Source organism: Maniola jurtina, chromosome 4 (genome assembly GCF_905333055.1).
Source record: "Maniola jurtina chromosome 4, ilManJurt1.1, whole genome shotgun sequence".
Lineage (NCBI taxonomy): Eukaryota > Metazoa > Arthropoda > Insecta > Lepidoptera > Nymphalidae > Maniola > Maniola jurtina.
Window position 1 is genome coordinate 5505251 of NC_060032.1, and position 21687 is coordinate 5526937.

General features: G+C 36.5%; 3 protein-coding genes and 1 long non-coding RNA gene across 10 annotated transcripts; 1 reads left to right on the plus strand and 3 right to left on the minus strand.

Annotated features, from left to right (window-relative positions):
* Window positions 1-30: 30 nt before the first annotated feature.
* LOC123864780 (para-nitrobenzyl esterase-like) lies at window positions 31-12995 on the minus strand. 7 transcript variants are annotated; one of them, XM_045905457.1, is made up of 4 exons: window positions 10162-10432; window positions 1890-3178; window positions 1434-1618; window positions 31-221 (listed from the first exon to the last, which is right to left on the minus strand). In XM_045905457.1, the coding sequence occupies exons 1-4, from the start codon at window positions 10348-10350 to the stop codon at window positions 211-213; spliced, it is 1674 nt and encodes a 557-aa protein (XP_045761413.1). In that variant the 5' UTR covers window positions 10351-10432; the 3' UTR covers window positions 31-210. The 7 variants fall into 7 exon arrangements, with proteins under 7 accessions (XP_045761413.1, XP_045761412.1, XP_045761411.1 ...); XM_045905456.1 differs by lacking the exons at window positions 31-221; window positions 1890-3178 and adding an exon at window positions 4219-5507 and having other exon boundaries at window positions 1291-1618; XM_045905455.1 differs by lacking the exon at window positions 31-221 and having other exon boundaries at window positions 1296-1618.
* On the plus strand, window positions 9581-18950 carry LOC123864837. The gene is made up of 3 exons (XR_006795847.1): window positions 9581-9747; window positions 13259-13265; window positions 18939-18950. It is a non-coding gene; the product is annotated as an uncharacterized LOC123864837 (long non-coding RNA).
* Window positions 14557-16812, minus strand: LOC123864784 (cholinesterase 1-like). The gene is made up of 3 exons (XM_045905462.1): window positions 16452-16812; window positions 15071-16320; window positions 14557-14855 (listed from the first exon to the last, which is right to left on the minus strand). Exons 1-3 carry the CDS (start codon window positions 16629-16631, stop codon window positions 14675-14677), a joined length of 1611 nt encoding a protein of 536 aa, XP_045761418.1. The 5' UTR covers window positions 16632-16812; the 3' UTR covers window positions 14557-14674.
* Window positions 18048-21519, minus strand: LOC123864781 (juvenile hormone esterase-like). Its single transcript, XM_045905458.1, has 3 exons — window positions 21321-21519; window positions 19385-20667; window positions 18048-18289 (listed from the first exon to the last, which is right to left on the minus strand). Exons 1-3 carry the CDS (start codon window positions 21492-21494, stop codon window positions 18067-18069), a joined length of 1680 nt encoding a protein of 559 aa, XP_045761414.1. The 5' UTR covers window positions 21495-21519; the 3' UTR covers window positions 18048-18066.
* Between the last annotated feature and the right edge of the window lie 168 nt (window positions 21520-21687).

Consider the following 21687-nt stretch of genomic DNA (forward strand, 5'->3'; position numbering starts at 1 on the left):
GAATGATGACTTAACTCACAGTTGGAGTATGCCCGACTAGTTTCAAACCCGTTAGGGGTCCTTATTCACGGGCTGCTGTACGTGACGCGGGAGACTGCGAGGCTGTGCCACGCAAGGCACGCTGTGAAGAGGGCAGCTGTTCGGGCTCCTCCCAACAGTTCCAGCAGGTCTTCGTCGCTGGCAGCGTCAACGTAGTCCAGACATGCGAAGCTAATGGTGTCCTGTTCCAAGGATGATTGCGTTGTCTTAGCATATATATATATATTTATAAAGCCGGTCAATGAATAAAACCCGGTCAAGTGCGAGTCGCACACGAAGGTTTCCGCAATATCGTACAAGAAATCTCAAACCAGTATAGTAAAAGTTTGCAAGTAAATGTTGCAAGCGCCATCATGATGTGATTCAAAAACCTAATTATTGCGGAAACACATACCTTTGTTTTTTTTTGTGATGGAACCACAAGTTCAGAGTTTTCAGATTTTTCCCTTTACTTGGGCTACAAGAACTACCTATCTGCCAAATTTAATGATTCTACCTCAACGGGAAGTTCCTTATAGCTTTCTTGACCGAGAGACAGACAGACAACAAAGTGATCCCTTTTTTCTTTTGAGGTACGGGTTACGGAACCTCCAAAAATGAAACCAAAAAAGGTCGAGTAAGTAAGCTGAATGAAGAGGCGACGGAGCGAGTCTTCTGGTGTAGCCTATTTTAAATATTATTATCATCAATCTTCCTCCCTCCACCTGTCTCCAACCTCCCCCATCATCTGCCTCCACCCCTCTCCACCTCCCTCCACCTCCCTCCACATTGCTTAATATATAACCAGTTAGTATAAATAGAACCACTATAATATTAAATTTATAGAGACCTTTTCTTGCATGCGTGTGCCCGGCCGCAGGCTGGTCACTAAGGTTCTATTGAGTTAATTATAGAACCTAACTTAAAATCACTTGTCCGTTGAAAATCTTTGGTTGGATTAGATTAGAACATAAATAGTTACTTACGTTCTATTGGGTTACTATACCTAAGATAACCTAAAAAAACCGGTCAACGGGAAGTACCCTGTAGGTTTTCTTGAGAGACACGACGGACGGACGGACGGACGGACGGACAGACAACAAAGTGATCCTATAAGTGTTCCTTTTTTCCTCTTGAGGTACGGAACCCTAAATAAATCTCTAAGAACGAAGATCTATCATTGAAAATGAGAATCAGTCATTAAAATAGATGATCGTTTGGCAAAAATAAAACGATCATATAAATACACATGTCGTAACATTCAGCTGCCTAATAAATAATACCAGATATAATTTAAAAGATACCCACAATCACACTTTTGGATTTTTAGTAAGTTTGAAGCACCCGAATCACAATAATTTGCCACCACCTTAAATTAATATACAACCCTTTTTATAAAGACTACAGTTCATTACGTCTTGTTGAAGGTGGCGGTGGCGGTAGAGGAGCCCGGTAGTATTTGTCAAAGATTCTATTCCAAAATAAACATCGCTCTTTAGACAGAGCTCCTAGAAGTTCTGGATTCTTTTTTAAGGCCATATGGGGCGACCAATGCTCGCCCACAGGTGGCCATGCTGGCACTTGGGAACTTTCAGGTTTTCTGTAATGAAAACATACAAAGGATGAAATACAGGGACATACACTCTTGGCAACGAGTGATTCATTCATATACTTCATCATTTAAAATAGGTACTTTATATTTAAAATAATACAATAAAACTTATCTTATGCCGTATAAAATATATTATACTGTACATAATATTTCAAACATTTCAACATTATATATTATTGCATTTAATACTTTAAAACAAGAGCTTTACTTCTTAAAAGCACACAAAGAAAAGGATGCTGGTGTGCAAGTGATAACTTACCCTGTAGCTATAAAATTTCCCCACAGATCTCTCATTATATATTTCATTGTTCGGAAGTCGTCGGAAATATTTCTTTCATCCTTTGATGATACCAAATTAACTCCATCTAATACCGACATTGTCTGTGCAATATGACTTGCTCCACGTACATTTGTATATGGGACTACTGGTGTACTATCATCCACGTAAGAGTACTCGTATAAATATATTTGATTATTCCCTGCTCTAATCTGCAGGCTTATAGATCTTAACGTTGGACAAGCGAACAAAACATCAGTGAAATAGTTAACATAATCTAATACAGTTTCATCGCTAACATCTCTATCACCAAAATAAAACATTTTAATTTTTTCAGCCACTGCTTCCTTCTCTTTTTCAGACTTGAATTGTAAATCAGGAGGTAAGAAATCAGAAAATTTTGTATTCATTTTATTTTTCCACGAATCGAATATATCAATCCGCATCAGTCCTTCCATATTTGTGTAACCATATAGCATAGGAAGTTTATCAAAATCTCCTCTCTTTAAAATATTAACAGGGCTATCTTCTAGGAACCTCTCTTCCCCGATATCTCGCTCCACACAAGGTGTCATTAGAAAGTCGGAATCAGTTCTATGAGTAACGTTCCCTGATTGTAGTAGTTCATACGAAATAGTTGTATAAAAGTCTTGTAAATTATAAATATCCATATCGCCATCATACTGCAATAATTTGGCATATTCCTTAGCATACCGTATGGGATCTACTTGGACACTGAAAGGAGAAAGGTTGGCACCACTCTCAGGTATAACTTTTGAAAACAAACCTTTTGCCATTTTTGATATCATCAACAGATCTACCGAGGTCGAGCCAGCACTGTTGCCAGATATTGTGACATCGTCAGAGTTTCCTCCAAAACTTGCGATATTTTTCTTTACCCAGCGTAAAAGTGCCACTTGATCTTTAATTCCGGCGTTACCGGGAACTTCTTTTGTACCCAAGCATAGAAAACCATGCGCTGCAAGCCGATAGTTAAATGTGACTACAATTATCTTTTTGGTAGTAGCCAATTTCTTCGGCATCATAAAATTTCCGTAGCCAATAATAAATCCCCCGCCATGTATATAAACAACAACGGGAAGATTGTTTTCGTCAGTATTGGGTACGAAAACATTAGCGATTAAGCAATCTTCTTGCATGACTTTTGTAGTTGTATCTAACCCGAATATAGACACTGGCATTTGTGGACATATAATCTTCGTATCTACAGCTTCCAAAGTCTCCAACCATATTGGCGAAGGCAGCGGTGCCTAAAAGTAGTTAAACGGGGTTATTACAAAAACCGTAGGCGCTGTTTACGTTTTACTTTCTGATACATTATATAGAATTAAAAGGCTTAGCAACTGCTTAAGCCGGGCCTAAGGTATTTGTAATTTGTAACAGTTAATTTTGTAACTGTCTCTGAGGTATATTATCTATTATAATTTAGTTTAAGTTGGTTGCTAACTATGAATAATACAACTACCATTACAATAATTTATTATTCAGTGGTTACCACTTGTACAAATTTGTAGATACATAAGCTAGACGTAACATTTTATTTAGTAAATAAATTCTGCAAGCAATTCCCAAACGGCGGATATTTGATTATTTATAAATACAAATATTAAAGTTCATTATGTTTCTGCGACGGAGATAATATGAAAGGCGGTACAGGATTGTTGTAATGGTTCTCATATATTTCGTTCCAAAGAGAACATCGTTCTTTCAACAAATGTTTTCCAAGTTGTGGGTTTTTTTTGAGGTCCATATACGGTGACATATGATCTCCAACGGGTGGCCAGACTGGCACTCCAACGCTTTCAGGGCGACTGAAAATGTTACAAAGGTTACTCTTAAGGTCCAAAAGCATTTGCGCTGAGCTGCGCGACGCGGATATGTTTTCTCAGTTTTATTGTACGGGGTAGAAGCCTGGACGTTAACGCAAGCAATGAGCAATAAACTGGAAGCGTTCGAGATGTGGGTACATACAGGCGAATGTTGCGAATCTCATGGAAAGATCGTGTTCGCAATACCACCGTGTTGCAGAGAATGGAAAAATCCATTGAGTTACTGAAATGTGTGCAAAGGAGAAAGCTCGAATATCTGGGCCATATAATACGCAACTCAAAATATGACCTGCTGCAGCTTATAATACAGGGCAAGATAAAAGGCAAATGTAGACCTGGCTGTAAACCAACATCCTGACTTAAGAACCTACGCCAGTGAAAAATATGATATTTATAAATAAAAGCTTTACTTCTTAAAAGCGCGCAAAGAAATGGATGCTGGTGTGCAAATGATAACTTACCCTGTAGCTATAAAATTTCCCCACAGATCTCTCATTATATATTTCATTGTTCGTAAGTCGTCGGAAATATTTCTTTCATCCAATGATGATATTAAATTAACTCCATCTAATAACGAAATTGTCTGTGCAATATGACTTGCTCCACGTACATTTGTATAAGGGACTACTGGTGTACTATCATCCACGTAAGAGTACTCGTATAAATATATTTGATTATTCCCTGCTCTAATCTGCAGGCTTATAGATCTTAAAGTTGGACAAGCGAACAAAACATCAGTGAAATAGTTAACATAATCTAATACAGTTTCATCGCTAACATCTTCATCACCAAAATAAAACATTTTAATTTTATCAGCCACTGCTTCCTTCTGTTTTTCAGACTTGAATTGTAAATCAGGAGGTAAGAAATCAGAAAATTTTGTATTCATTTTATTTTTCCACGAATCGAATACATCGATCCGCATCAGTCCTTCCATATTTGTGAAACCGTATAGCATAGGAAGTTTATCAAAATCTCCTCTCTTTAAAATATTAACAGGGCTATCTTCTAGGAATCTCTCTTCCCCGATATCTCGCTCCACACAAGGTGTCATTAGAAAGTCGGAATCAGTTCTATGAACAACGTTCCCTGATTGTAGTAGTTCATACGAAATACTTTTATAAAAGTCTTGTAAATTATGAATATCATCTTCACCATCATATTGCAATAATTTGGCATATTCTTTAGCGTTCTGTATGGGATCTACTTGGACACTGTAAGGAGAAAGGTTGGCACCACTCTCAGGTATAACTTTTGAAAACAAACCTTTTGCCATTTTTGATATCATCAACAGATCTACCGAGGTCGAGCCAGCACTGTTGCCAGATATTGTGACATCGTCAGAGTTTCCTCCAAAACTTGCGATATTTTTCTTTACCCAGCGTAAAAGTGCCACTTGATCTTTAATTCCGGCGTTACCGGGAACTTCTTCTGTACCTAAGCATAGAAAACCGTGCGCTGCAAGTCGATAGTTAAATGTGACTACAATTATCTTTTTGGTAGTAGCTAATTTCTTCGGTTTTATAGAATTTCCGTAGCCAATAATAAACCCTCCGCCATGTACATAAACAACAACGGGAAGATTGTTTTCGTCAGTATTGGGTACAAAAACATTAGCGATTAAGCAATCTTCTTGCATGACTTTTGTAGTTGAATCTAACCCGGGTATAGACACTGGCACTTGTGGACATATAATCTTCGTATCTACAGCTTCCAAAGTCTCCGACCATATTGGCGATGGCAGCGGTGCCTAAAAGTAGTTAAACAGGGTTATCACAAAAACCGTAGGCGCTGTTTACATTATACTTACTGATACATTGTATAGGATAAACAGGCTTACTAAAGTTTTTGTAATTTGTAACACTTAATTTTATAACTGTCTCTGAGGCATATTATCTATTAGAATCGTAATTTTAATTGCTTACTATAAATAATAAATAATACAACTACCATTACAATAATTTATTATTCAGTAGTTACCACTTGTACACATTTGTAGATACATAAGCTAGGCGTAACATTTTATTTAGTGAATAAATTCTGCAAGCAATTTCCAAACGGCGGATATTTGATTATTTATAAATACAAATATTAAAGTTCATTATGTTTCTGCGACGGAGATAATATGAAAGGCGGTACAGGATTGTTGTAATGTTTCGCATATATTTCGTCCCAAAAAGAACATCGTTCTTTCAACAAATGTTTTCCAAGTTGTGGGTTTTTTTTGAGGTCCATATACGGTGACATATGATCTCCAACGGGTGGCCAGACTGGAACTCCAACGCTTTCAGGGCGACTGAAAATGTTATAAAGGTTACTCTGAAGGTCCAAAAACATTTGTGCTGAGCTGCGCGACGCGGCTGTGTTTTCTCAGTTTTATTGTACGGGGTAGAAGCCTGGACGTTAACGCAAGCGATGAGCAACAGACTGGAAGCGTTCGAGATTTGGGTATACAGGCGAATGTTGCGTGGAGAGATCGTGTTCGCAATACCACCGTGTTGCAGAGAATGGAAAAGTCCACTGAGTTACTCAAATGTGTGCAAATGAGAAAGCTCGAATATCTGTGCACAACTCAAAATATGACCTGCTACAGCTATATACTCGTAATACAGGGCAAGATAAAAGGCAAACGTAGACCTGGCTATAGACGAACTTCTTGGCATAAGAACAAGTTCAATATGAGTACAAGGTCACTGTTTAGAACAGCGGTGAACAAAATCCAGTTAGTTTTAATGATTGCCAACCTCCGATAGGAGATGGCAATCAGAAGAATGAGTTTCACGTGAGTTACTCACAAATTAGTCGATTGGTTTGACTAATTTCTTAAACTGGACACTTTCAAGTTTCATTTTCATATAAACCTGTGCAGATGATACTGCCATTGGCGTAATAAGAATTCCATAAGCCTACTTTGTCGTATTTGTTAACAAATTGCAAAAAACCAAATTAAATTTGAATTTCGCTGGCAGACCCGTAATGGAAAACTGTATACACTTTGCCGCGCCGCGTTGCGTAGCCCAGCTCAAATGCGTTGGGAGCTTTATTTTTAAGGTAGAGGTTTATAGGTGACATATTAGTATCCATATTATATTATAAACGCGAATATGTATCTGTCTGTCTATCTGTTAGCTTTTCACGGGCCACTTAACAGATTTTGATGTTTAGCTTACATCCCAGGGACAGACAGCTAATTTTTATCCCGGAAAATCAAATAGTTCCCACGGTTCCCAGATACTCAAAGATCCATCCATTTAACCGATTTATATGAAATTTCGTAGAGAGGTTGCTTATGTCCTAGAAATTGACATAGGCAACTTTTTATTCCGGAAACAAAAAGTTCCCACAGGATTTAAAAAAAAACCTTAATCGACGTGGACAAAACTGCAGGAATGATCTTGTGTAATATATAGATGATATAAATTTTGGAAACAAAATATTCATACCCATATTTAGCAAAATTTGACCAGAGCTCCCTCATCAGGCTCTTCATTTCTTTTAAATCTTCGGATATGCCACTTTCATCTGTTACATTGAATTCAGCTCCGTCTAAAACTGCCATTGTTTGAAAACAATGTCCTGCTCCACGCACTTCCGTATGTGGTATTAAAGGTGTGTTATTGTCGACGAAAGAATACTCATAAAAGTAAATATTATTATTGCCAGCTTTCAATTGAAGATCAACAGATCTCAGTGTTGGGCACCCAAAAAGTATATCTGATACAAAATCAACATATGCCAAAATATTTTTCTCATCGATGGGTTTATCTTTAAAATAGAACTGTTTTATTTTTTCCGCGACAGTGACTTTCTCTTCATCATTCTTAAATTGTAAATCAAGTATCTGTAAACTCATATATTCAGCAAAGTTTTTATTCATAAGATCTTTCATTTGATCAAAAATACGAACATGAATTGTTCCCTCCATGTTAGCAAAGCCGTATAACACGGGAAGTTTATCGAAATCACCACTTTTTAGTATATTAAAAGGGCTATCCTCCAGAAACCTTTCTGCGCCATGCTCTCGCTCCACACAAGGTGTCGTAAAAATATTCGAGTCAGCTTGAAACGTTACGTTTCCTGATTGTAAAAGTTCATAAGGAGCACTTTTGTAAAAAATTTCTAATGCCTGGAGATCGTCAACATCAAATTTTAATAATTTTCCATATTCCTTGGCATTTTTTATAGGATCAATTTGAATGCTGAAAGGTGACAAGTTTGCACCACTCTCGGGTATAACTTTTGTAAATAAACCCTTAGCTGACTTTGATAACATCAATAAATCTACCGAGACAGACCCAGCACTGTAGCCTGCTATCGTTACATCGTCAGGATTGCCACCAAAATTTGCAATATTTTTCTTTACCCACCTAAGTAATGCTACTTGGTCTTTCATCGCAGCATTGCCAGGGATATCTGGTGTGCCTAAGCAGAGAAAACCATGTGCTCCGAGTCGATAATTAAAGTTTACAACAATAATTTCTTGGCCACTAACAATTTTTTTAGGAGTAACGAGATCTCCAAATCCCATTATAAATGCACCACCATGAACATAGACTATTACGGGGAGACTAGTTTTTTTGGTGTTTGGTACATATACATTTGCTATAAGACAATCTTCTTGCATGTTCTTCTTGTTCTGCATTAAATTAAAATGATCGGATTGTGGGCACACTATTCCTGTGTCCACGGCATCTAATGGCTCAACCCATTTTGGCGGCGGTAGAGGTGCCTAAAAATATTTCAAATACATATGATATTATTATAAAATTATAAAATAATCATGGAGCGTACCTATACACTAAACCCACCTTTGAAATTTCAATAAATAGGTAATAATATTGTCGACGTTACGTAATGCCTAATCGCCTACAGCGATATATACATTGATAACCTATATAATAAAAATAAAATATTATGTTTATGACTCGATGCCATACTTGATACTTAATTATTATGATAAATATCAGTCAGTTTACACAACAACTCAATAGTCGAACTAGGAGTAGAGCTAGGAGACTCATAAGTGAAGATTCTCTTCTACTGACGAAACATTTGTCTTGATCACCGCCGGATTATCCGTGTTTTAAATAGGGTATATTTTGGAGAGTGTACTCAGGAGCTTTTCGATCTTGTCGCCCCTTCACCTTTTTACCATCGTACAGCAAGACGTCTCGGCCGAGTTTCCGGCCGGTTTTTTGATAATTTGTTTATTTTTAATTTTTTTTCTATGATATAACGACAAATTTACGATTTTCGGATTTACGGAACCCTAAAAATGTCCTTGTAAAACACTGTTTCCCGAAAAAAAACTAAAACCCTTATTTTTGATGCTGGTAACCCGCAAATCAAGAAGTGGCAGGTGGGAACACGCGTTTGCATCCTTCGGGTACGGGACCCTAAGAATGAATTAGTTTTCCTCAAAATAAATGTACACACAAGCAGTAAGTTGTTAATTCAACATAATATTAACATAGAATTAACTTACGTAACTAACCGGTTTTGTGTAGGTAAGTATAATCATCACATCACAGTCAAGCCTGTTATATTCTAGAAACTAATATCTGCTTGACTGTTAGTTACCTAGGTATAGTTGCTTTTGCGCATCGTTCGAATCCGATTGAGTTGAAAGTTGAAACTTTGTACAGTTGTTGTTCGAACTTGAGATAAGGTTTCTGACAAAGTATCTTGAAAGTACGAGTCGCATTGCAATTTGGAACCCACGCTGGGCATTAGTGACCAAGTTTGGATGAATATGCACTGGTCCTGTCCATTATACTAACCACTTAATATAGTAAGAACTTATTTTATTACCCATCCTAATGCTTCGGCTACATTAAGGTTATCGTCAATGCCCAACAACGCGATAATTTCCACCGGTAAACAACGCGTTGAATTCAGTGGCCACACTAACGGTCAACGTCAAATGCCATTTACAATGCCGTTTACATTGGCGTTAAAATGTCCTTATTTTAAGATGGATGTTGACGCCAGTACACTGTATTTAATGAGTGTCAATTTTTATTATATGGATGTATCTATCATTACCGAAGGAAGAAAAAGAATACAAAGAAAGAGAAGATGGTTGACTATACAAATGCACAGAAAAATCCAGAAATAAGATGACATTATCATTACTCCACTTCATGTCTGCTCCTGTACATTGTGAATGCCGTTGATCAAATTAGCGCGTTGCTCACGGCTACATCTGTGGTTAATGGGAAACGCCGTTGAACAACGCGTTGATGGCCGTTAATGTGGCCGGGACATCATATTATGGTGCCTGAAGTGTAATTTTCATCATGCCACACGTGTAGCATAAATTATTATATTATAATGTAACATAGGAAAAAAATATATAGGTACGGTTATTCTAACATTATTACATAAATATTCTGTAATGTTACCTTGAACCTATCGGGTCCACTGGGTGCCTTTGCATAAGGAATGCCGTAGTATACGAATATGTCTTCATTAGGATCCTTATAACCTCGTACGGGGCCTGAATCTATACGCACTACCCGTGACTCTGTCTGCTCACTCACTGTATAGCTGACTACAGCAAACAAATAACATGCAACTACGTACAACCACATCCTGATAGCTACTGACGCCGACCGTGGTCGCAATGCTCAATTGAATTACAGTGGCGGCTATCTATTTTGGGGTTCCTTGGTAATTTTGATTACAAATGTGTTTCAATTTTTAAAATAAGATAACTATACCAAGTGGGGAATAATATGAAAGGGCTTACAGGTATGAACATTCTAAAACAGATTTTTATTTATTTTTATGTATAATAAATAGTTTTTGATTTATCGTGCAAAATGTCGGAAAAAATACCCGACTACGGAATTCTCGGTGCGCGAATCCGACTCGCACTTGGCCGGTTTGTTGATAATTTGTTTATTTTAATATATTTTTTGTATCATATGACGACAAATTCACGATTTTCGGATTTTTTCCATGCTGTAAGATCTACCTACCTGCCAACTTTCTTGATTCCAGGGCAACGGGAAGTACCTCATAGGTTTGCTTGACAGACCCGACAGATGAACAGACAACAAAGTGATTCTATAAAGGTCCCGTTTTTCTTTTAACCGACTTCCAAAAAAGGAGGAGGTTCTCAATTCGTCGGAATCTTTTTTTTTTTTTTTATTTTTTTTATTTTTTTTTTATATTTTTTATGTATGTTCCCCGATTACTCAAAAACCCCTAGACCGATTTGGAAAATTTTTTTTTTGTTTGAAAGGGTATACTGTGCAGGTGGTCCCATATAAATTTGGTGAAGATCTGATGAATATCTTCGGAGATGGAGAACAGAACTCCTCAATGGATAGGAGCAAATTGCTCGCGATCAGTGTAATAGCTTAGTAAACAGTAGGGTTTTAACTGGGCACAGCATATTATAGTACAGTGGGGCCACTAAAAATTGTGAAATAAAAAATTTTCAAAAGAAAAATAAAACCGACTTCAAAAACGACAAACACTAAAAAGTAAAAAATAACTTTTGTTTAGCTACACGTGTAATGTACCTAGGTATGAAGTCGGGCGAGCTTCACTCTTGGATTTCTAATTTTGTTTTAATATGCTCGCTCGACTTCATACCTAGGTACATTACACGTGTAGCTAAACAAAAGTTATTTTTTACTTTTTAGTGTTTGTCGTTTTTGAAGTCGGTTTTATTTTTCTTTTGAAAATTTTTTTGAAGTACGGAACCCTGAAAATGTCCTTGTAAAACACTGTCTCCCGAAAAAACTAAAACCCTTATTTTTGATGCTGGTAACCCGTAAATCAAGAAGTGGCAGGTGGCAACCCTAATTCCGCGCGTTTGCATCCTACGGGTACGGGACCCTAAGAATGAATTAGTTTTCCTCAAAATAAATGTTAGGTACACACAAGCAGTAAGTAAATTGTTAATTCAACATAATATTAACATAGATTAATTTACGTAGCTAACCGGTTTTGTGTAGGTAAGTATAATCATCACATCACAGTCATGGTCAAGCCTGTTATATTCTAGAAAAACTAATATGTGTTTGACTGTTAATTACCTAGGTATGGATGCTTTTGCGCATCGTTCATCCGATTGCGTTGAAAGTTGAAACTTTCTTCAGTCGTCGTTAGAACTTGAGATAAGGTTTCTGACAAAGTATCTTCAAAGTACAATGGGTGGCGCGGGAGTCGCATTGCAATTTGAAACCCACGCTGGGCATTAGTGACCAAGTTTGGATGAATATGCATTGGTCCAGTCTTTCCTAAATCTGTGGTCCTGTCCATTATACTAACCACATAATATAGTAAGAACTTATTTTATTACCAATCCTAATGCTTCGGCTACACTAAGGTTATCGTCAACGCCCAACAACGCCTTAAGCGACGCGATAATTTCTACCGGTAAACAACGCGTTGAATTCAGTGGCCACACTAACGGTCAACGTCAAATGCCATTTACAATGCATTAAAATGTCCTTATTTTAAGATGGATGTTGACTGGCGTCAACATCCATCTTAAAATAAGGACATTTGACAATACACTGTATTTAATGAGTATCAATTTTTATTATATGGATGTATCTATCATTACCGAAGGAAGAAAAAAGAATACAAAGAAAGAGAAGATGGTTGACTATACAAATGCACAGAAAAATCCAGAAATAAGATGACATTATCATTACTCCACTTCATGTCTGCTCCTGTACATTGTGAATGCCGTTGATCAAATTAGCGCGTTGCTCACGGCTACATCTGTGGTTAATGGGAAACGCCGTTGAACAACGCGTTGATGGCCGTTAATGTGGCCGGGACATCATATTATGGTGCCTGAAGTGTAATTTTCATCATGCCACACGTGTAGCATAAATTATTATATTATAATGTAACATAGGAAAAAAAATATAGGTACGGTTATTCTAACATTATTACATAAATATTCTGTAATGTTACCTTGAACCTATCGGGTCCACTGGGTGCCTTTGCATAAGGAATGCCGTAGTATACGAATATGTCTTCATTAGGATCCTTATAACCTCGTACGGGGCCTGAATCTATACGCACTACCCGTGACTCTGTCTGCTCACTCACTGTATAGCTGACTACAGCAAACGAGTAACATGCAACTACGTACAACCACATCCTGATAGACACTGACGCCGACTTTGGTCGCAATCCTCAGTTCAATTACAGTGGCGGCTACCTATTTGGGGTTCCTTGGTAATTTTGGCTTATGTTTCCGGTTAACGATGCAATATGTATTTTTATATTAATGTATAATTAATTAATATTGTATAATTTTTATATTAAGGTATAAGTCTGAGAATAATATTAAAAATTAACACTGTTATAGTATAGAATAGATATAAGTAAAGTAATCGATACAAGGTGGTTTTAAATTATTTGGACTGTAATTTAAGTCAAGGTGGTTTTAAATTATTTGGACTGTAATTTAAGTCCAAATAATTTAAAACCACCTTGTATCGATTTTTATAGCAAAGTCCTATTCAGTATTTGAGTCATTATCTAATCATACTATTTCAAATTGATTTCAACGAATAAGTATTTGCTATTGGTATCAAAATAACAACTGCGATAAATAATAATTAATTTGAGATTGAGCTTGCGATTACTAATTTAGACTCGTCACGACCAATCGCTGGGAGCCACTAAAGGTGCCCACGCACTCAAACTGAACCGCGACACCGCAGTGACGTACGCGCGTCGCGGCTGGAGAGAATATCGTGCGGGGCGCTGCCGCGATGCGCAGTTTAGTTGCAGTTCATGTCAAGTGCGTGGGCACCTTAAAGAGACAGTACCAAACCGTGATGCGCTACCCTTTAAGAGACCTATGTCCAGCAGTGGACGTATGAGTATATCTATTGGTTGTCGATGAAAACGACGGATAATTCTGGAGACTGAATTTCAGTCATCAGAATTAATCTTAGGTTCTCTCAAATAGCACACTGCTCAAGGTCAATTTACAACACGGAAATCTTGGGAACCCGGACGACCATTCATCTACCAGACAGCTTTCAAAAAAAAACCCGGCCAAGTGCGAGTCAGACAGCGCACCGAGGGTTCCGTTACTTGGGCATTTATTCAACACTAGCTGATGCCTGCAGCTTCGCCCGCGTGGATTTAGGGTCTGAAATCCCGTGGGAACTTTTGATTTCCCAGGACAAAAGTAGCCTATCCGTAATAGCCCGTCCCGGGGATGCAACGTGTTTCTGTACCACGTAAAAACATTTAAACGGATGATCCTTTAAAAATCACGAGGGATCACCAGGATTTAGGAATGCAATTCCTTACAGCATCAGGGTTTTGAGGAGTTGGGTCCTCGAAGTCAACGACAAAGTCTTTACTTGGTACAATACCTTCAATATCAATCAATTTATAACCGACAGTTTCTAAATCCCATCAGTATTGATGGTGAGGTCCCCTGCAGCATCAGGATTGAGGAGTTGGAATCCAATTTTTTATGAAACAATGTCACAAAGGTCCTCTATTGATAAAAAAAAATACGCAAATTGGTTCAGAAATCTCGGAGATTTCGGTGTACATAGGCAGAAAAACACAACTCCCTTTTTGAAAGTCGGTTAAAAAAGTAGCCTATGTTACACCCTGGTCAATCCTCTACTTGTCTGTGAAAATCCCGTCAAAATCGGTTCAGCCGTTCCGAAGATTAGCCTTTTCAAACAGACAGACAGACAGACTGACAAAAATTTAAAAACGTGTGATTCAGTGTTGGTATCGTTCAAATAACCATATGAGCTTAATATGAGGTAATTATTTCGAAATTACAGACAGACACTCCAATTTTATTTATTAGTTAAGTATTATTTATTTTGCACGATAGCAAAAAAGTTTCGGAGGCCACTAACCAGAGGCGCATTTAATTACAAAAACAATTTCCGGGTATTTCAGTTAAGGCGCTGGTGTAAGGGGATTGTAGTAGTATTTTTCGTAAATGTTTTCCCAGAACAATGCTCGTTCTTTCTGCAGCGAACCCTTCAATTCAAAAGTCTTGTTTAGAGACATGTGGGGCGACCAATCTGCTCGAACTGGGGGCCAAGCGGGTAGTTTAGTACCACTAGGAACGGGTTTACTGAAAAAAAAAATTATATAAGAGACATTATACTTAACTAACGAATACTCGCTGTGTACTACGCTAAAAAAAAATAAACAAAAGAAAATGCCTAAAATCATCTTTGCATTATTGTTTGGAACCGGTTTGGGTTTTATAACAGAGTCTATAACGGTAGAAACATTTTTTATATTTTTATTAAGATTAGAATTTACTAAAGCAACTTGGTTACATACCCAGTTGTCATAAAATTTAGCCATAATTCTCTCAGACTTTTTGAATGATTTTCATCAACAGAGGCTACACCGTCTAATATTGCAAACGATTGAGCGCAATGAGCTGCACCCCGTATACTTGTATGAGGTATATAAGGCGTAGTATCATCAAAATACGAATACTCATATAAATATATTTCATGATTACCAGCCTCAACTTGGAATTTCACTGATCTTAGTATAGGATACGTAAACATGATATCCGCAAAGTAATTGACAAATCCTAAAATTGTTTCATCTTCTACATACTTTGCCCCAAAATAAAATTGCCTCACTTTTTCTGCAACTTCTTCCATTTCAGTGTCATTATTAAATTTAAGATCGGCTGGCAAAAAATTGGAGAATTTCTCATTCATAAGAACTTTCCATTGCTCAAAAAGTGGTACGCGAAATAACCCTTCCATGTTGGTAAATCCGTACAACATTGGTACTGTCTTAAAGTTTCCTTTTTTCAGGATATTAACTGGATTATCTTCAAGGAAAGTTTCCTCCCCTAAATTACGTTCCACGCAAGGAGATAACAAAAATGTTGAATCTCTTCTGTTTATGACATTAACTGAATGTAGTTCCTCATAGCCAATTGTTTTGTAAAAATCTTGTAAGGCATTAATATTGTCATACTTATCAAAGTTTAGCATCATTGCGTACTCTTTAGCATTTTTTATTGGATCGGACTGAATACTAAAGGCAGCTATATTTGCACCACTTTCAGGAATGACCCTTTTAAACAAACCATCAGTCATTTTTGAAAGCATCAAAAGGTCTACTGAGGATGCGCCAGAACTAAATCCAGCTATGGTGATTTCCTCAGGATTACCTCCAAAACTTGCGATATTCTTATTAACCCAACGCAGCAACGCTACTTGATCTTTCATACCTGCGTTACCAGGTATATCTTTCGTTCCTAAGCATAGGAAACCGTGCGCTCCGAGTCTATAATTAAAAGTAACAGCAATCACTTTTTTACTTTTTACTAAACTTTTAGGCACAGCGAAATCTCCCCATCCCGTAAAAAATGCTCCCCCATGAACATATACCACAACTGGAATATTTTTTTCTTCCGTATTGGGGGCATACACACTCGCAACAAGGCAATCCTCTTGTATCCTTTTTGGTTTGTGAATAAATCCCATTAAGTTTCCTTGTGGACATATTATTTCTTTGTCCACAGCTTCATAAGGTTCCGTCCAATTTGGAGGTGGTAAGGGAGCCTTGAAAAATAAATCGTTTAAAGAATTGCAAAAAGAAGAATTCATAAATTCCAATAACATACCTACTCGTAGATGCTGATACATTTATTTAACACAACAAACTACATAGATATCTTTACATAACTACCTACCTTAAATCTCTGCGATCCAGTCGGTGCCGTGGCATAGGGAATATTATAGAAGATGTAAATATCGTCATCCGGCTGCTTATAGCCACGGACAGGTCCCTGAATTATATTCACCAAACGGGACTCAGTCCGGCTGCATGATGCAGCGGCAAAAATGTAACAAAAAAGTATGAGCAAAATCATCAATACCAGCTAACACTTCGCACAACCATTTAACAAATAGCCATCCCATAAAGTATCCTGCACTATCAAAATAATGCTATATAACGTCGTGTAAATGCGTCTAAATTAATAACCCTACAATCAAAATCGTTAGTTAAACCAGCGAATGGCTCGTTATATTATGAGTAAATAATATTCACAAGCAATTTTCTAATACTTAACTATTAGAAAATTGCTTGTGAGTATTAATCATGGTGATATCTCATGCGCAACGGTAACTACATTATAATAGGCACACTAGACATTGATTTTATACAAAAATACGTTGCAAATTATTATTTACTAGCACACTATGTACACGCGAGTTCCAAACATACCGAAATTCAGCCCGATCCGTCCAGTAGTTTGAGCTGTGCGTTGATAGATCAGTCAGTCAGCTTTGTATATTTAGATTTACTTCAAACTTTGAATATATCGTATACTCACATAAAGAATTAGGTAGTAACAAGTGTAAATTAAAAATTTATAACACCACCGACAAGTGAAGGTTATAGTAACTAGAAAAGAGCTGATAACTTTCAAACGGCTGAACTGATTTTCTTGGATTATAAGCTAAGAACACTCTCGATCAAACCACCTTTCAAACAAAAAAAACTAAATTAAAATTGGTTCATTAGTTTAGGAACTACGATGTCACAGACTGATACACAGATACACACGTCAAACTTATAACACCCCTCTTTTTGGGTCGGGGGTTAAAAAGATTCTTAAGATAAAGATTTCAAGAAAGAATGAATAATAAATAAGCAATAATAATGACTATTGCCACAGCTTTACATGTACATGTACAATGTAAAACTGTGCTATTGCTGTCTCTCTAATTAACAAAATGTACTTGATACTTTGTTATCGTCGAGGTGCTTAAACTTTACCGGCGGCCGTCATCATTGGCGCTATAGGATATCTGTAATATTTGTCGTACATTTCTTCCAACACTAGACTTCGTTCCTTTAAAAGAAATCCTTTTAATTGTAATACTTAATTTTAATGTGCTGAATTTTACTGTTTCTTTTTAAAACCGTTGCAGGTATATATTATACAAAACGCGGACGGACTGACAGACAGTGACTAAATGAAACTAGAATGGTTCCTTCTTTTACTCGAACTACGGAACCCTAAAGTGATGTAAACTACCTATATTCATATTTTATTATCTATTTCAAAAGTAGGTAAGTAGAGCATTGTTTTTTAGGGAATCATAAAAATTAATATTAGCATTACATACGTACCATAAATTGCACATTATTTACAAAAACAAATAATTCATTTTTTAACTTTGCATTTTAATTTTATTATTGGGTTTATTGTAATAAATTATATAAATAGTAATGTAAAAATAAATAAACAAATATATAATGATTTTAGAAAACAGAACAATCTTAAATTACTGGCACTATCATAACTTGGTTTTGACATCGTTGAGGTTCCTGTACTTGGTCGGCAACATCGGCGGTATGGGGTAGCGGTAGTATTCGTCATAGATTTTTTCCCAAAATAAATACCGTTCCTTTATAGGAGATCCTTTCAATTCAAAAGTCCTATTAATAGACATATGAGGCGACAAGTCAGCTCCTACTGGGGGCCACATCGGTAGATCGGATCCTTCTGGAGTTGGTTGCCTAAAAATAATGTTAATCTTTATTTTAATTCCAGCTTAGCACATAGTGGGCGTAATATCCAAATACATATTCTATTGATATTTTTAATCATTATAATTTTGATTATTGTCAGTTTTTAGAAGACAGACATACCTACTAAATATTAGGTAGGTATTATCATCATACAGTAGTTTGGTCGCAAAATTAATTTGTAAAAACCGTGTGAATATCGCTATAATATATTTTTTTTTAATTTATTTATTCGAAATAATTTTACGTTTTGTAGCTCGCCAAACTGGTGGGCCAGTTTGTTGGCGAGAGCATGAGATTAGTGCGCACAGCCAGATTTTGACAAAGTAATTTTGTTTTATAATTAAACTAGATGAAGTCCGCGACTTCGTTAGCGTGGATTTAGGTTTAAAAAAATCCCGTAGGAACACTGATTTTCCAGGATAAAAAATAGTGTATGTCCATCTCCAAGATGCAAGATCAGAGTACCTACCTCAAGAAGTGATGCCCACAGCTTCATACATGTGAACTTAGGTTTTTAAAATTTCTGTGGGAATTCTTTGATTTTCCGTAATCAAAAGCAGTGTGTGCTAATCCGGGATGTAAGCTATCTCTGTTACCTTTCGTCAAATCGACTAAACACATGCCGTGAAAAGTTCAGATGGATAGAAAGGCGCACTTTCGTATTTATAAATGACTAGAGGGTGCCCGCGACTTCGTCCGCGTGGATTTAGGTTTTAAAGATCCCGTGGGAACTGTTGTTGCCTTTGTCAATAACAGAGACGCAAGCTATCTCGGTACCAAATTTCATACAAATCGGTTAAAAGCGGATGGGTCTTTAGGAATCCCGCGGGAACTGTTTGATTTTCCGGAATATAAGCTAACTCTATACCAAATTTCGTCAGAATCGGTTTAACTGTTGGGCCGTGAAAAGGTAGCAGACAGACAGACAGACACACTTTCGCATTTATAATATTAAGTATGAATAGTATAATATAGTATATGGATGATTAGCACCGATTAATGGGGTTACCTATTAGTGCTTTGGTTATAATACTTATTGACAAACTAAACATGAATTAGGTACATATAAACATTATCGCTCACCCTTCTATCATAAAATTTAACCAAATTGGTTTCATAAAAATTTTTCTTTGTATCATATCATCTGAAACATCTTTTTCATCGATTAAAGTATTATTCCAAAATCCGTCCAATATACTGAATGTCTGAGCACAGTGTATTGCACCGCGTATATTAGTGTTCGGTATGAAAGGTGCATTATCCTCGACATAAGAATACTGGTATAAATATATCTGATGATGTCCAGCTTCGACTTGATGTTTAGCAGATCTCAACATTGGGCACGCAAACATGACGTCTGTATAATAATAAATGAATTCTTTTGCTGTTTTTTTGCTTATTTGTTTTTGACCAAAATAAAAACGTCTAATCTGTTGTGCGATTTTTTCTTTTTCATTTTGGTTTTTAAATTGTAAGTCAGCTGGCAAAAAATCAGAAAAATTAGTATTCATTTCATCGATCCAATCATAAAATTGAGGAAATTTCAACACTCCATCCATATCGGTAAACCCATACAGTAGAGGTAGCTTTTCGAAATTGCCACTCTTCAATATATTGATTGGGCTATCATGAAGAAATCTTTCCTCTCCTATATCTCGTTCTATACAAGGTGCCATAATAGTCACAGAATCTTTCCTATGTGTAATTTGAACAGAGTTCAGGATATCAAGAGGAACGGTCTTGTAAAACTGTTCCAAAGCTTCTATATCGTCGACGTTATCGAATTTCAATAATTTAGCGTATGTTTTTGCATTTTCAATAGGATCTAATTGGACACCATAGGGGCCAAGGGCTGCTGCACTCTCTGGTATAACCTTCTTGAAAAATCCTGCTGTCATTTTAGATAGTATTAAAACATCTACTGCAGAAGCTCCTGAACTAAAGCCTGATATTATTATATCTTCAGGATTTCCACCAAAACTTGCAATATTCGTCTTTACCCAACGAACTAGTGCTACTTGGTCTTTCATTCCAGCATTTCCAGGAACATCTTTTGTACCCAAACAAAGAAAGCCTTGGGGACCAAGTCTGTAATTAAAAGTTACGGCAATGATTTTCTTACTTTTTACCAATGTCTTTGGAGTGAACATATTTCCCCATCCTATTGAATAGGCTCCACCGTGAACTATTATAAGCACAGGCAGGTTCGTTTTATTTGTGTCAGGCACATAAACATTTGCAATAAGACATTCTTCTTTAATTACTTTTGATGATCTAAATATACTCATCAAATCACTTTGCGGACATATTATTTCTTCATCTATAGCGTCGAAAGTCTCTGACCATGTTGGAGCAGGAAGAGGAGGCTAAAATAATAAAATTATAACAATTATTCTACCTACATAAATTTTTATCTTTGCCTTTAATTCTAGATTAATTTACAATAATTAGCAAGAACTGAGTAGAAAATGATTCTTTACCTCCGCCATTCAGAGCAGGATAAATAAATCAGTTTTGCCGGCGGCGGGAAATTCTGTTTATGCACCCCCCCAGGGTTTATACAAAAAAGATTCTCACAAAATACACGAATAAAAGAAATCAAACAAAAACTGATAAAGTAGAAAAATATCATAATTTTTTTCTGTTATTAATTATACACAATACTTAGTTGCTACATCATTAATTTTACTTAGGTAAGTAGTAACTACTTGATAAAGCGATGCTAAGTTTTCTGATATTTATGCTGAATAAAAATTAATTGTGCTATCATAATCATCATCATCATCATCAACCAATAGACATAAGTAACTTTTTTGTAATGTAGCCACAAATTCACGGTTTTTTAGATTTTTTCCTTTACTTGTGCCATAAGCCTTACCTACCTACCTGCCAAATTTCGTAATTCTACGACAGACGAAAAGACAGTCAGACAAACAACAAAGTACTTAAAACAAAAAGTAGTATAAGGGTTCCTGTTTCCTTTTGAGGTATGGAATAAAAAACAATAAAATATATTTACCTTAAACCTGTCGTTTCCTGTCGGAACCTTGGCATAAGGTATACTGTAGAAGCTGTATATCCCTTCAACGGGATCTTTGTATCCTCGCACCGGACCCTGAGCTATATGTACTAATCGAGAATCGTTTTCACATAGTGCAATTTTATGCAAACAGAACAGCAAAAACCAAAACATAGTAACAAAATGGACAATTTATACGTCTGTGAAAAAAGGAAAACGACGACCCAAAAGCCCTACATAACTACATATTTTATTTATCTAGTAATTAATTAATTTATATACTTAATAATCATTATCGTTATTATGTTTAAGAGGGCTCTCTCCGTCACTCGCTTCATACAATCGTAGTTCCAATTTCATTTGAATA

Coding starts and splice junctions, on each gene's coding strand:
- LOC123864780 (XM_045905451.1), bottom strand. CDS start 10,350: ATGTGGTTGTACGTAGTTGCATGTTATTTGTTTGCTGTAGTCAGCTAT. Junction 5,508..10,161: donor GTGGACCCGATAGGTTCAAG/GTAACATTACAG, acceptor AACTACTTTTAG/GCACCGCTGCCATCGCCAAT. Junction 3,740..4,218: donor GGAAATTTTATAGCTACAGG/GTAAGTTATCAT, acceptor TAACATTTTCAG/TCGCCCTGAAAGCGTTGGAG.
- LOC123864784 (XM_045905462.1), bottom strand. CDS start 16,631: ATGATTTTGCTCATACTTTTTTGTTACATTTTTGCCGCTGCATCATGC. Junction 16,321..16,451: donor CTGGATCGCAGAGATTTAAG/GTAGGTAGTTAT, acceptor TTATTTTTCAAG/GCTCCCTTACCACCTCCAAA. Junction 14,856..15,070: donor CTAAATTTTATGACAACTGG/GTATGTAACCAA, acceptor TTTTTTTTTCAG/TAAACCCGTTCCTAGTGGTA.
- LOC123864781 (XM_045905458.1), bottom strand. CDS start 21,494: ATGTTTTGGTTTTTGCTGTTCTGTTTGCATAAAATTGCACTATGTGAA. Junction 20,668..21,320: donor CAGGAAACGACAGGTTTAAG/GTAAATATATTT, acceptor TTATTATTTTAG/CCTCCTCTTCCTGCTCCAAC. Junction 18,290..19,384: donor TTAAATTTTATGATAGAAGG/GTGAGCGATAAT, acceptor CATTATTTTTAG/GCAACCAACTCCAGAAGGAT.